Here is a 15,240-nt window from a genome sequence, read left to right as displayed (position 1 = left end):
ACATACAGTATTTGCCTTTCTCTCTGACTTATTTCATTATGCATAATACCCTCCAGGCCCATCCATGTTGTTGAAAGTGGCAAATTTTCATTCTTTTTTTTTTTGACTGAGTAGTAGTCCATTGTGTGTATGTACACAGACACACATAAATATACACACACACACTCCACCATTTATTTATCTAGTCATCTGTCGATGGACATTTAGGTTGCATCCATATCTTTGCTATAAATAGTTTATTTGTTATAAATAGAGCTGCTATGAACATTGCGGTGCGTGTATCTTTTTGAATAGCGGCTTCGTTTTCTTTGGGTATATACCTAGGAATGGAGTTGCTCAATCATATGGTAGTTCTATTTTTAGTTCTTTGAGGAACCTCCATATTGTTTTCCACAGTGGCTGCAGCAGTTTACACTCCTGCCAGCATTTGTTACTTGTGGTCTTTCCTATGATAGCCATTCTGATGGGGAGAGATGACTGTGCTTTTGATTTACATTTCTCTGATGACTAACGGTGTTGAGCATCTTTCCATGTGCCATCTGTGTCTCCTATGGAAAAATGTCTTTCCGCATATTCTGCCCATTTAAAAATCAGGTTTATTTTTTATGTTGAGTTGTATGAGCTGTTTGTATATTTTGGATATTAACTCCTTAGCAGTCATATCATTTGTAAATATTCTCATCCAATTAGTAGGTTGTTTTTTTCACTTTGTCAGTGGTTTTCTTTCCTCTGAAAAAGCTTTGACGTTTAATTAGGGTCCATTTTGTTTGTTTGTTTGTTTCCTTTGTCCGAGGAAACGGACCCCCCAAAAATATTGCTGCGATTTATGTCAGTGTTCTGCCTGTGTCTTCTTCTATGGCTTTTATGGTTTCTGGTCTTACATTTAGGTCTTTAATCCATTTTGAGTTTATTTTTGTATGTATTGTGAGAAAATGTTCTAATTTCTTTCTTTTACATGTAGCTGTCCAGTTTTCCCAGCACCGCTTATTGAAGAGACTGTCTTTTCTCCACTGTCTGTTATTGCCTCCTTTGTCATAGATTGACTGACCGTGTAAATGTGGGTTTACTTCTGGGCTGTCTGTTCTGTTTCTTTGATCTTTGTGACGGATTTTGTGCTGGTACCATGCTTTTTGAGGACTGTAGCCTTATAGTATAGTCTGAAGCCAGGAAGCATGATACCTCCTGCTTTGTTCTTTTTTCTCAAGATTGCTTTGGCTGTTCAGGGCCTGTTGAGGTTCCACATAAATTTTGAAATTATTCTAGTTATTCTAGAGTTCTTAGGGTGCGTGTGGGCACGTCTGCATGGGGCCATCCATGCCCACGTGTGTTGTCTATTCGCTTTGCTGTGACCTGCTCTAAAGCTCTGTTCCCTGTTCTCCCCATGTCCAAGCTCTTCCTCCCAGGACCTGTCGGGGGCGTGGGAGCACACGAATCTGCAGCGCACCTCTGACCACTTCAGCTCCCTGGGGAGTGTGGACAGCCTGGATCAGCCTGCCCAGTCCTACCCCGCCGGGTGCCTCTCAGCCGCCAAGTCCAACAGCAGCATCGACCACCTGGGCGGCCCAAACAAGCGGGACTCAGCTTACAGCTCGTTCTCCACCAGCTCCAGCACACCTGACCACACCCTGCCCAAGGCGGATGCCTCTTCCACCGAGAACATTCTCTACAAAGTGGGCCTCTGGGAGGCTTCCACGATGGGCAGCAGCCGGCAGGGCCTGGCCGCCGGTGACCCTCAGGGCCTGGAGGAGAGGCTTGGGTGCTTCCCACCGAGGGTCCCCTGTGACAGCAGCAGAAGCCCCATGACCGAGGACAGTCCTGAGCCCAAGCTGGCTGCTTCTGGGAGGTCCAGCTTTGGGCCAGTCTGGTATGTTCCCGATAGGAGAAAAGCCCCTTCTTCCCCTCCCCGGCCCCCTCCCCCTCTCCGCAGTGACAGCTTCGCTGCCACCAAGGGCCACGAGAAGCCTCAGGGCCCTCCATTCTCAGAGGCGGCCACCATCCAGCACTTTCTGGGCCTGAACCGTGCTCAGCCCCACGGCGACTGGAGACCAGAACTGACTGATCAGCCACAGAGAGCGGCACTCCCCGGGGACAGGAGGAGAACTGGGAGCTCGGGCTGTGCGCCGGGTGGACCCGTGGACTGCGGATGGCCATTTGGGGACAGTGGGCTGAAGGGCCTCCCGGGAGCTCCCAGTCGGCTCCAGGCCTCCCTGTCCAGCACAGACGTCCGCTGCCCGCAGTCCTCGAACGGATGCCAGCACCCGCGTCACTCCAGCGATGAGAGTCCCTTCCTCCACGAGGGGCCCAGGGCCACCACGTGGCTCAGGGAACAGCCTCCCGCTGAGCGCTTCCAGAATGACAGCCCCACGGCGGTCGGGTGGCCCGGCGCCGCGGACCACAAGGGGGACAGCGATGTGCAGAGCCGCTACTACTGCGTGACCTCCAGACGCGGCCCACAGGGGGGCGCCCCCGCCGCACAGCTCCGGGAGGGGCACCCGCGCCCGGACGCATCCGCCGGCGCCGGCCTGCAGCCGCGCTGCCAGCCGCCCCGGCACGAGGGGGCCCTGGGGACCCGGCCGAGAGGGCGGGCTGCGCCGATGGAGGGCTGCTGCCCAGGGGCCGAGGAACCCCCCGGCGCCAGCCTGGGGGGAAAAGCCGGTGTAAAGAAGGTCACAGGAGGCTTCGCTTGGGCCGACGGGGGCGGCGGTGAGATCTGCCCCCTGCAGACGCCGCTGCTGCACTCGCTGAGCCGGGAAGGGGCGCGCCGGCCCGACACCAGCTGCGAGGGCGCCTCAGAGAGGCCACCGCCCGAGGCCCCGGCCGGCAAACCCCTGCGGAGAAGCGACCGGTTCGCCACCACCCTGAGGAACGAGATCCAGCTGCGGAGAGCCCGGCTGCAGAAGAGCAGGAGCACGGCCACGCTGGCCGACCCCGGCTCGACGGAGGCAGAGGAGGCCGAGGCCGAGGTGCGTGGCTGGGGGGCGCAGCTTGGCGGTGGCGTGGGGGCCACCCCTGGAGCTACCTTCACTGGCACCTATAAGGATCACCTGAAGGAGGCCCAGGCCCGCGTCCTGCAGGCCACGTCGTTTAGGCGCCGCGATTTGGAGCCCAGCCCGGCGGACCCCGAAACCGTCCCCTGCGTCTGGGAGGCAGCCCCAGCCAGGCCGCCCTCGTGCGCTGCAGGCCCTCCCCACGCTCCGCGCATCAGGGGCCGGAGGCGCTTCACGGCCGAGCAGAAACTGAAGTCCTACTCCGAGCCCGAGAAGATGCACGAGGTGGGGCTGGCGGGGGATGACCGCCCACGCCAGCACCCTGGACCTCCGGACAAGGCTGTGCGCACGTTTGCAGACAGGTGCAAGTTTTTTGAGGAAACCAGCAAGCCTGTTCTGCAGTGGCCTGGGCAGAGGCCAGCGCCTGGTGAGTTCCCCAAAGAGATGCCAGAGAGGCCACTGACAGCGGGCCCTGGAAAATTGGGACAGGTGGGGAGATCAGACCCGCCTCAGAGACTTGGGACCTTTGCAGAGTATCAAGCCTCGTGGAGGGAACAGAGGAAAGCCCCGGAAGCCAGGAGTTCTGGGAGGTACCACTCCGCGGACGACATCCTGGACGTGGGTCTAGACCAGCACGAGAGGCCACAGTACATCCACGAAAGGTCCCGGTCGTCGCCCTCCACCGACCTCTACAAGCAGGTAAGCATCCTGAAGCCAGCAAAGACAAAGTTGCCCCTGACCGCATCTTTCTTTTTTTTTTGATGCAAACCCCTCACCCAACTCCCCAACCTCGTCTTAAGGCATGTTTAGGACACCCTCATAATACAAAGGCCCGATGCCGGTGTTCAGCTGTCTGAGCATTTCTGTGCACCAGTTCTTCTGGAGCCAGCTTGTGTGAAAGGTACCTGGGGACAGGGTACGTTCACGACAATTGCAGGTGCTCCATTTTCAGCCACATCTTGAGTTCCCAGCCTCATCCTTATGTCTTTCTTAAGCTGCCTTCCTCTCTGATTAGCTTGCCCTTGATACGAAAGGAAGGACCTGGGGGAAACAATGGAAAATGGTGAGTCCTTTGAAATGAAAAGAAATGTTTCCAGTAATGATGTAACACGACACATGACAGACACTTTTCAAATATTGATATAACTTCATATTTTTAGTAGTATTCTTAGTGATTTTTTTCTTTGTCAGTTATTTAAAAAGATGCTCTAGCACAAATGTCATTGAAAACACAGTGCGTTAAACTATTGCACTTTTTTTAAGGTAGGAGTTTTGATGGTGAAAGTTAAAGTTTTCTAAAAAGTGACATACTTGTATCCCTGTCACAAAGTCTGCAGTTGATCTCCCTCTCTCTGCTTTTTCTGCCCCCTTAAACCTACATTTGTCTATTTCAAAGAAGAGATTTCCTGTGGCATTAGATGCAGTTTCTTACAAAAGGAACCAGTAGTCAGGTTGTTATGCAATCATGAATATGTGCTTGTAAGCTTCCCATTTCCACGTGGCCTCCTGGTGGGGACACTGGGAGCCTGTGTTTCTGCCATGGCGGTGCCCCAGCCTGTGCCCTGTGCGGCGTGACCTCTGAGAATTACTTTTTTGCTCAGTCGAGGGGGCAGGATGCCATATTCTGAATCCCAGGGCTTGGGGCTTCACTGCAGTGAGTCGTAAGCAGCTGGATCTGATTTGATGAGGGTTTCCTGGACTGCATGTCACACAGCGTTACAGCCCTCACATAGGAGTTCTGCTTCCTGCCCAGAACTGAAGGGGATGCAGGGTCCTGCTGAGTCATTTGGATGAGACCTTTGGAGAGCTGAGCTTGCCAGTCCCGTGGCCGGCTGTCAGCACGAGTCGGCAGCCTGCGTCATTGCCTTCATGGTCCAGGCTCACAGGCCAACCCACAATGAGGGGGTTCGTGATAACAGAGGTCCTGAAGGAGGCCACTCAATGACTGGGTGTCTCATTGTGCTGCCCTTGTCAGGAGGCATCCGTGGGACGGCAGAGGCAAGCAGCGGACCCCGCTGAACACAGAGAGCTTTCCTCCTCAGGCTGGGCCGAGGAGGGACATCCCAGCCCAAGGTAGGAGAATTCTGGATCTGGGGCTGCTCAGAAGGCGTCTTGGGGGGGTGGGCTGCTGTGTGGGGCTGAACACTAGGTTAATGTGGTTGGGCGTCTGGCTTTGGCCACACGTGAAGTGGCTGTGAACTAGGTGCGATTTCCCAGGGACCCGCACCACTGCTGCCGACAGAAGCATCCCCAGGGCGGTGACGCTTCGAACGCCATCGTGGCATTTTTGGTTCCTAAAGTAGCTGCTGTGTTTTCCGTACAGTAAAGTCCTTTATGTTGAGAGAATGAGATATCTAGTGTAATGTGCGTGAATGAAAGGCTTTATCCAGAACGCCTGACTGAAGAGATACTTTGACATCAGGACGCAGCTGGGTTGCTGGCTGGGTCTGGAAATCCAGCCTCCCTGGAAGGATTGGTAGTCGAAGGACTAGGGCAGGCCTTTCTAAATTGGCCTTATTTAATGAGTTAATTGAGTTTTAAAATAGAAATCGTGTCAGTTGAATCCCCAGAGAGGACCGGAGCATCTGAAGGGACTGGATGGCCGGAGTATTACAGCATCACGTGCATTGATTCTAAAACGTGTCTAGGAGCTGTCTGTTTGTCGTGGAAATGGAGTCTAGATGAAACGAACAGTGTCGTCTTGCCCTTCGTTCTCGAGGAGGGCAGGAGGAGGGAGGTTGGGCCGCTGCAGGACGTGTGGGCCAACCCTCGTTTAGAGGGCTGATGCAGAAATGGAAGCAAATTGGTGAGCAGTAGGGTCACTGAGTGCAGAGTTTCCCACTGCTGCGAGCATCTCTGCTGATTGTTGCCACACTCAAACACCAACCTCAGAATTGAAGGTTCTGTCTCAGAAATACCCAGTTTAAATGTTAGCTTTTGCGGGCCTTGTGTAGCGGGGTCTTATTTCATTTGGCTCCGTGCTGCGTGCCGGGAGCCTCACACAAGGGTGTGTGTACGTGGCTGAGGGGGCAGGAGCGGTGTTTGGTGAGTGCTTGGGCGGGATGTTGCCACAAGTACTTAGCAGCCTGCGCGGCTAAGACCAGGAACCGCCGGGGGAGGGAGCAAGGCCGGTGAGGCTACACCTGCAGGACCGGGCTGCGTCTGTGGCGCGGCCACAGCTTGCTCACTCTGTGCCGAGCGCCCCTGTGATCTCGTTCAAAGCCCGCCGCCCGGCCCGGCCCGGCCGCAGCCCTCGGGGCGTGCGCCCCGCACACATGGCCCGGCTCCGCACACGTGCCTCGCGCCTTGGCACCGCAGAGGGCCCGGGTGGGTGGGAGCGGAGCTCCTCGGCTGTGAAGAGAGCCGCACACAGGGCTCTGATGTACGTGGTGTGTGTTTTGTAAACGGCACTGCCAAGAGCGAAACGGCCCAGAGGAGGGAGTGGGAGGCCCCATGGCTGCATCTGCTGCGGCCGTGTCTTCTAGAAGGCAGCATAACCACCCTGAAGGAGTTCATTCCAGGAGCCTTCTGGTTTTGAGCTGCACAACCAGCAATTTTAACAATCACCGTGTGTGCTTCTGAGGAGTGCTGAGGCACCATTCCACGACAGGCGCGTCGAAAAGCTGTTTTCAGCTTTTTTCAGAGAATGTTTATTTTCTAAACTATCAGCAAGAAATCGTAGCCTTGAAACATGAACTTTGAGAATGAAAGAAATGAAAATTCAGGCAAAAGACTGCCTTTTGCTCACCAAAAACGAAATCTGTAAGGACGCAGTCTTCTGTGGCTGGGAGGAAGGGCTGAGACCAGGCTCACGTGTAGACCACGCTCTCCCTCCCTCCAGACAAGGGGATGAGTCCTCAGGGCACCAAGCCAGCAAAGCTCCATGTTCTGTCTGCTGAGAGACGAGCGATTGGGTCCTTCTGTGGCATTTGGGAACCCCGGGTAGCTGAACCCACAAGATGTGGGACTGCAGTGTCCGGGGCCACGGGAATAACACTTCATTCCCAGGAAAGCCATTAAGCTCACATAGGCTTTATAGCTCTGCTCTTGGGTAACTTGCAGATCTCCTTCGTGATGTATAGTCTGAGAGTTAGAGAAACAAGGAAAATATTTTGTACTTGGACGTATTTAACAATATAATAAAAAGCCACACGATTCTGTATGTGTATAATGCCTGGAACAGGCAGATCCACAGAGACCGAAGGGGCATTCCTGGTTGCCAGGAATCAGGGTGGGGGGAACGGGAATGGCTGCTCGAGGATGTGGAGTTCCTTTTTGGGGTGATGACACTGTTTTGGAATTAGACAGTGATGATGGTTGCACAACTCGGTGAATACACTAGAACTACACTTCCATGGGGTAAATTTTAGGGTAGGTGAACTTTATCTCAATTTTTAAAATCTCATCAGTGCTGGGAATCCACAAGAAAGTTTTTTTTTGTTTGTTTGTTTTTTAATTTTGAAATTAGGCTGGGCTTTACTCAGGTCTGAGAGCTCAGAGGTTGACAAGCTTTGTGAAGGATTTGTTGGTAAATATTTTCAGCTCCGAGGAACTCCGTGCTGACTCAAGTCTGTCATCGTACTGTGGAGGCAGCCGTGGACGGTCCACCAAGGAGTGGGTGTGGCTGTGCCCCCATAAAACTGGACAAAGGACATTTGCCAGCCTTGGGGTCTGGCCAAGGGACTTAAGGGATGGTCTTCAGTGAGTGTGTTTCCTGGGCGGGGACAGTGGGGCCTGAATGGTGGCCCTCAACATGTCAAAAGAGATTTCTTTCATTCTCCACAGCACAAAACCCATTTCTTTTGTTGTTTTCATTTTTCTGGTCCCTGGTGCGGTTACCCTGGGGAGTTGGCTTTGTGCACCCGGTAGACGTGGCTGCAGCCCGTTCGCAGCTTGAGATACAGGGAGTGAAGGGTGCTGTGTGCACAGGGTCCTCTGGGACCTGTGACTTGTAGTGACAGTATGGAGTAGGGAGGGTGTCCTCTGACCATAAGGGTGAAGCGACAAGGGAAACGGTTGAGTCTTCACCGAGCCTTCCTGAGAGGCTAGGAGGAAGGGTTCCTCAGGAATTTAAGTGTGCCAGGGTGCTTACCTGTGGAATCCTATTCTGTTTACTTACTTGCGGAATTTTTCAAGGGCACTGGTGTCCTGTGTGAAGTAAAGGAAGATTTGTATGCAGTTGATTGAGTAATTACAATGTAAAGTCTTTTTTATTTATTCATTTTCATTGAAGTATAGTCAGTTTACAATGTGTCAGTTTCTGGTGTACAGCATCATGTTTTAGTCATACATACGCATATGTTCCTTTGCAGGTTCTTTTTCATTGTAGGTTACTACAAGATAAGATACTGAATATAGTTCCCTGTGCTGCACAGTAGAACCTTGTTGTTTATCTATTTTACATATAGTGTTAGTGTCTGCAAATCTGGGGCTCTCGATTTGTCCGTTCCCCACCCCCTTTCCCATCTGGTAACCATAAGTTTGTTTTCTGTCTGTAAGTCTGTTTCTGTTTTGTAAATAAGTTCGTGTCTTTTTTTTTTTTTTTTTTTTTTTTAGAGTTCACATATTAAGTGATATGAAATGGTATTTTTCTTTTTCTGGCTTACTTCGCTTAGAATGACATTCTCTAGGAACATCCATGTTGCTGCAAATGGCGTTATTTTACCATTTTTTTATGGCTGAGTGGTATTCTGCTGTATAAATATACCACAACTTTTTTATCCAGTCATCCTTTGATGGACATTTAGGTTGCTTCCATGTCTTGACTTGTAAATAGTGCTGCTATGAACACTGGGGTGCATGTATCTTTTCAAATTAGAGTTTCCTCTGGATATACATTCAGGAGTGGAATTGCTGGATCATATGGTAAGTCTGTTTTTAGTTTTTCGAGGAGTCTCCATACTGTTTCCCATAAGGGCTGCATGATTTAAAGTCTTAGTGTTAACACAGCATAAGCTCTGAGCATCTTACACTGCTGATAATTATGTGTCGTTCTAAGAAACATGGATCTATGAAAACCCACTTACAAATCTTAATATTATAAAACTGCTTTCTCTTTAGAAATCATTCACTTGAGGGTCTACTTTAAAAGAGGATTCCTGGAGCACAGCCAGCACCGAGCTCTTGACCTTGGATATGCTTCTCCATTAAAAGGAACCAGGGCTGTTTGGAGAAACAGCCAAGCCTAGGACTGGGTCAGGGAACATGCAGAATGAGTCTGGAATGTTCTCTTGTGCCCCCAAAAGTAAGGAAGTACTCAAAAAATGAAAAGAAAAAAAGCACAACCCGGGAACAATGAGGATATGCCAGAGGGACACGGGAGCCAGCGTAGTTTCCTATGACCCAGGCTGCAACAAAATTAAGTAGTACAGGGTTATAACTCAGTGTATGAAGGACCCATTTCTTAGCCCATACTGACACATGTAAATGACTGAATAAATTAATAAGTGGGGGAGAAGAGAGCAATCTGTGCAGGAAAACCCTGAGTCTCTGCAGAGCCTCCATGCTGTAGGGGTGAAGCAGAACCCCTCACCCCTTAAATGTGGGGTACACGCAGTCACCTCCTTTCAAAGAGAGCAGAGTGAAAAGGTGGGGGTGACAGCAGTGCGATGGCAGAGGGGCCAGCCCTGCCAGCTCAGCAGCAGACACTGTCGTGTGGACAGCAGGATCTTTGATCTCACTTGAGGAGAAAGGCGTTTCACCTCCGTGGTTTCCCCTGAGTCTGTAAGTCCAGGGTGGGTCCTCAGGACAGAAACCTCAGGCCCGGCCCAGCTGAGAGACATCCGGCCGGATGCTCAGTTTTCCTCAAAACTGCGAGGGCATCAACAACAAGGGACGTCGGGGAAGCTGTCACTTAGGCAGGAGGACCCTGCGGGGGATGTGACGACTAAATGCAAGGTGGGGTCCTGGGACGGAAGAGGGGCATCAAGTAAAGAGGACATCTGGACAGAGTGTGGACTTTGGTTAGTATTAATGTACCAAGATTGAGTCCCTAATCATGACAAGCATGTTAGGCTAATGTAACGTGTGGACATGGCTGGGATGTGACTGGGCTGTAGGTCACACGGACGGGAATGCTCTCCTGTTGTAGTTTTCCTGTCCCTCTAAAACCGTTCCCGGAAGTCTTTCTTGTAAATCGTACTCTCAGAAGGCATTTAGAGTTACTCGATTGGTAAATGGTAGGAGCACACCCCTTGAGTGGGAAGCGAGATGAAACCCCTGATCCGGCACCAGGTTCTGCTGGATGGGGGTTACGTGGATGGCTGTGCAGTGCGCACTGGGGTGTGGAGCTGCCCTGGGGTGGATGGTGCCCTCCCGCAGTGATGGGATCCTGCGCTTTGCGACACAGTCCCTGGAGATGAAAATGAGTGCAGAGAATGTGGGCTTTGGGCTGGAAGACCCAGGTGCACATCCTCCCTCTCCTCCTCACTGGAGAGGCCACCCAAGCTTGCTGGTAACTTCCAGCCCCTGGATGGTGGGGTTGCCATAGCAACCTTCCTGGCAGACTTATTTACATGCTTAATAGGTGTAGCACTAATGCAGCCGCCCAGTGCTTAAGATCTGGCAGGTGCAGGGGGCGGGGGGATGAAAAATTCACTCTGAAATACCAGTAATATAGGAGACGCTGCAGAGTAGCATGTGCTACTTGTAAATGAGCAAAAGTGGGAAATAATTGCTGTGGATTTAGAAGAGGTGTGTGGGAGCAGGTGGAAAGGAGAAAATCCATGCGGAAGGGTGAATGCAGGACTAGGGAGGGTCGGGGCTCTCTGTGTAGGAAGGGGCTGTTGGGGACCCCGGGGGGAGGGGCACTTCCTGTTTGTGGGGGATGAGCCACTGAGGTCGCAGGCTGCCTTAGGAGGGTAGGTGGGGTGCAGGGACTTTAAATACAGGTCATTGTGAACTGATGGATTGGGCAGGTCAGCCCGTGACCCCTTTGTGGTCTGCACTAAATGCGCTGTCCACAGTCAAACTTCCGGAAACACTTCGTTAGCTCTTTGCTGATTACATTCCTACTGAGTGTGTAATAAACCCCAGAATAAAGATAGACGGAAAATAGGCTATTGAATGTGGGTGGTTTTTTTTTTTTTTTTCTTTAGCTTCATTGTTCCATCTGACCTTATTATGGTTGTGGACTTGACCCTTGGGTTGCAACCCATGTTATGCGATTATCCAGCACAGTTAAGTAGATGGAGCTGTGTAAAATTCACTCCGCAGACTTTGCCATATTTCCTTCTTTTAGATTGTAAAGAGGAAGACACCCGATCCTCGAGGGGTTTAAAAGGGCAAGTCTTTGGGGTTTAAGCTGAGAAGCCTTGGGAAGGCCCTCCCTGAGGTCAGGAGGTGTCAGCGAAGTAACAAGGGCGCCTTGATTTGGGGTCAGAGTTGCCACAGCCTGTGCGAACTCGCCCCCGCAGGCAGCAGGCACAGCCAGGCAGTCGGGAGGCTGGCTTTGCTCTGCACTGCACTGCACTGCACTGCAGGCACCAGACACGGGGCTGCGGGTCCCTGACGCGCACATGCTGTGTTCACGGCACAGCAGGCGGAAAGCCGGAGAGCCGGGTAAGGGAGCCCGTGTCCGCTCTCGGGGCATCTCCTGCAGGGCAGGACATCTTCCTTCCGCCTGTGCTGTTTGCTGGAGCCTGTAGCTGCGAGTGTCTCTTTTGTTCTCCGCCGTTACGAGCAGGTCGTCAGCTCACAGTGCAGGGGGTGAGAGCTGGTGGGGACGTCTGCAGACATCGTCCTGGTTGATTGTTCTGCTTGCGGGTGAACGGTAACGCAGATCGGGGTGCAGAGTCCGGCTCGAGCTCTGCACGCGTGCACGTGTGTGTGCGGGCATGCTAGCCTGTGCTGTGTGTGTGCTCCAGACACATGCAGGTTTTGTAGCTCTGGCTCCTGCAGTCGGGTAAAAGCTTGCTGGAGCTAGAAGGCAGTGCCCGTCGGTACTGTGCTGTGGGCTGCAAGGTGATGTGAGGGGTGGCCCTCGGTGCGTGGGGTGCTGCCCCGTGGGAGATCTGCAACCTGCCTTCCCCGCCGGCGGGTCACCCGAGTAGGTGGCAGGAGGATGCCAGCATCGTGTGAAGACCCTGCTTTGCTTTGGCTTTCCTTTTTTCCATGGCAGTGAGAAATGAGCATTTTCACGACAGACGTTGAATGCGAGTATAGAAAGGAAATGGTGAGTCAGCCACCTCAAAATGAGAAAAGCAGCGAAATCAGGTGTGCGTGTTGAGTCATTAAAAAAATGCTTGGTGGGTGAATTCACACATAGCCTGCTAATTGCAATGGAAGAGTGTGAGTGGAGAAAATGGGATCAGTGAGGTTCTGAGCGTTTTGCAGTTCTTGGATTTGCTCTCTTTGAGGGTGATTGTGACCATTTAGAGGAATGCGATTTTTCACAGGTTCTATGATGTGTGCTGTGTGTGTGTATGGCTTTCATATTGTGATAGATGAGACAGATTATGAATTTTGGCCATATTTCTGAATGATGAAAGTGGTTTTACTTTCCTGAAGCGGGCTTTTGTGTGTGTATGGAGGGTGATGCCATGTTTACAGGAAAATTGCTACATGTACGTGTCCACACTCAGACACACACTCACTTCGGGTCTGCCATTATTGACTGCCATGGGTAGGAGGCATTTTGAAATGGATGTGTGGTGGTCCTGCTTGGGTGAAAGGTAAAAAGGAGAAGGAGTGTAAAGAAAGATTTCCAGAAATCTATGTGGCAGCATTTGTAATGTAACGGCCAGCTGCCTTCTTCATTTTGTCTGAAGACTCACAGAAGGAATGAATGAATGGGAAATAATATTTTAACATGTCATTAAATAACTGAAGATTTGGTACAGATTTGACAAATGGTTGACCTGTTTCTTCTTGCAAACAGAATCCTTGAGGGCGTGGACTATAAATATTTTTAATGATTATGTTGCAGAAAAGTATTGCATGGATGGTAGGAAATGGGACATCTCTGCTTGCTCTTGTCATGTATAGTGGGAAAAACATTTCACACTTGCTTTCTCTCTTTCTCTGTCTCTTACACACACACACACACACACACACACACACACACACACACACACACACACACACACACACAAGACATACACTCCATAAGGAAAAATACTTGGAGAGGCATTTTCATTCATGAAAGCATGAACAAAACGCAAGAAAGCCACTTTTAACAAGGAGTACTAGAAATAACCATACATATTGCTGTTGACCACACAGGTCGCATAAGGCTTCTCCTGCCCGGCTGGGGTGACAGGTGACCCTGTAAACGGACGCTCACGTCAGGCTGCTTGTTTTGCATGAACTGGCTGACCCCCTAACCGCCTTTGGATTGTGGAGGCTGGGGCATGTTTCATGTGGCCTTTAGGACTCATTTCCTTCCCTCTCACTACCTGTTTTTCTTTATCTCTTGTCTGCATTACAATTTAAGAAGGCCTAGGTAGGGAAGCAGTGGAAACGAGCTGGCGTTTTGTGTCCAACCAGATCAACCCGTCTCTCCCGGGTCTGTGGACACTCGTGTTTTCTAGCTGGGTTTCCCCACAACAGGCTAGATCAGTCATTTCTGGGAGGTTCGTAGACATCCATGGATGTCTGAAGAGATCCTGGAGGTCTTTAGTTTTTCACCTTTTGAAAGATACTTGCCTTTGTGTTAACTCCCAAGGTTCATGAAGCCTTCTCACATGTATATCTTGGGCCTCACAACACGGTACCGTGTTCATTTTTCAATAAGCAAACTGGGGCCTAAGTGCCCGGATTCACACAGCCAGCTAATGGAGTGTCCTTGTATGCAGTGTGGCTGGTTTTTAATCTGATGGGTTCCTGGTAACCCCTCCCTCCTCTGATTTTGTGAGGTCCTACAGATAAGTGCAGCCTGCATGTAGACTTGGCACAAGATGCCAAACCTGTGCTTCTGTGAACAGTCACGTCCGATGGCCAGTGCGCCAACAATGCGACGAGAAGAAATTCCAGCGTGGGCTTCCAGGGACAGGGGTGGGAGGTATAACACAGACACCTCTTAACCAGGCTGAGAAACGGTGGACACGGGTCCCAAGCCTGCGTGGATGTGACCCTCTGTTTCTTCATCCGTGATACAGGGAGTTTGGATTAAATGTTTCCTAAGGACCCTTTTAGCCACTATCATTTTTGATTCTCAAGGAGAGACGCCAGGGACTTCAGTTCCCCTTAAATGACACATCCAGGCCCATGGGTTATATTATTTTAATCACTGGCTATCAACACTCGTGTGAATGAAGACGTGTATATGAGACGTGTGTGTGTGTACATGTAATACCGTTGAGATCCATTTATAAATGAAATGAGCTCTCGTGAGCAGGCTTGAGTTTTCTGCTGGCAGGGCTTTCTTGACCCGGTGGCTGTGTGCCTGACAGTTCAGCCTGCTCACGATTCTGTGGGGACGTCAGCTACGAACAGATGTAGTTCTCTGCGGTGTAACTTACATGACGTGTGTTATTTAATGACTTTGTGGACAAAAATCTAGCCTGTGGGCCCTTAAACATATTTGGAAGCCACTAAAGGTGGAACACGTAGACATTCTGTGAAGGCATCTAACATTTACACACACACACGCACGCACGTGGTTATCCATACACATGCACATGTCAATATGTATTGTAGACATTTCATATAGGAAAAAAGGAAATCTCCCTGTACAGTAAATACCTGAAGCCTATTGGGTAAAGAATCCATTTCTTTTTGGGGAGAATAGGTAATTAGGTTTATTTATTTACTTATTCTAGTGGAGGTGCTGGGGATTGAACCCAGGACCTCATGCATGCTAGGCACGTGCTCTACCACTGAGCTGTACCCTCCCCACCCCATAATCCATTTCTAAATATGGTTCAGCTGAGTAACAGACAATAATCTGATATATTGGGTTTTCAGGATTCTGGGTCACATGCAATTGTGTTAAAAGAGAGACACTTAAAGCAAATGGGTTTTCTCTTAGTTTACGGAGATGATATGCTGTTCTAACCACTTCATAATCTCTTTTACCACAGAGTTGCCCAGAATTAAAAAATAGCTCCTGATTTCATAAGCTTGATAGATGTTTTAAAGAGCCAGGATTTATACTTATCTGGGGTCACAGCCTCCTAGGCTGTGGTATATAGTCTTATTACATTTCTTTTTTAAAAAATCTGTTTTACGAATTAAAACATTTCAATTAAAAACATTTGGAAATTCTGGAAAGCAGACTGAAGACTTTAAAAATTGTCCTCAAAAAAAAAAAATT

At 50.4% G+C, this 15,240-nt stretch overlaps 1 protein-coding gene across 1 annotated transcript in view; it reads left to right on the top strand.

Annotated features, from left to right (window-relative positions):
• The window catches only part of SHROOM2 (shroom family member 2), a 113,680-nt gene that overhangs the window by 69,726 nt on the left and 28,714 nt on the right, over window positions 1-15,240 (top strand). The window contains exons 4-5 of the mRNA XM_031446655.2: window positions 1,391-3,686; window positions 4,963-5,060. Of these exons, the coding sequence (XP_031302515.2) occupies window positions 1,391-3,686; window positions 4,963-5,060 (2,394 nt within the window). The remainder of the gene's footprint in view (window positions 1-1,390; window positions 3,687-4,962; window positions 5,061-15,240) is intronic.

The sequence above is a fragment of the Camelus dromedarius genome, chromosome X (assembly GCF_036321535.1).
Source record: "Camelus dromedarius isolate mCamDro1 chromosome X, mCamDro1.pat, whole genome shotgun sequence".
NCBI lineage: Eukaryota > Metazoa > Chordata > Mammalia > Artiodactyla > Camelidae > Camelus > Camelus dromedarius.
This window is presented reverse-complemented; position numbering and strand designations above follow the sequence as displayed.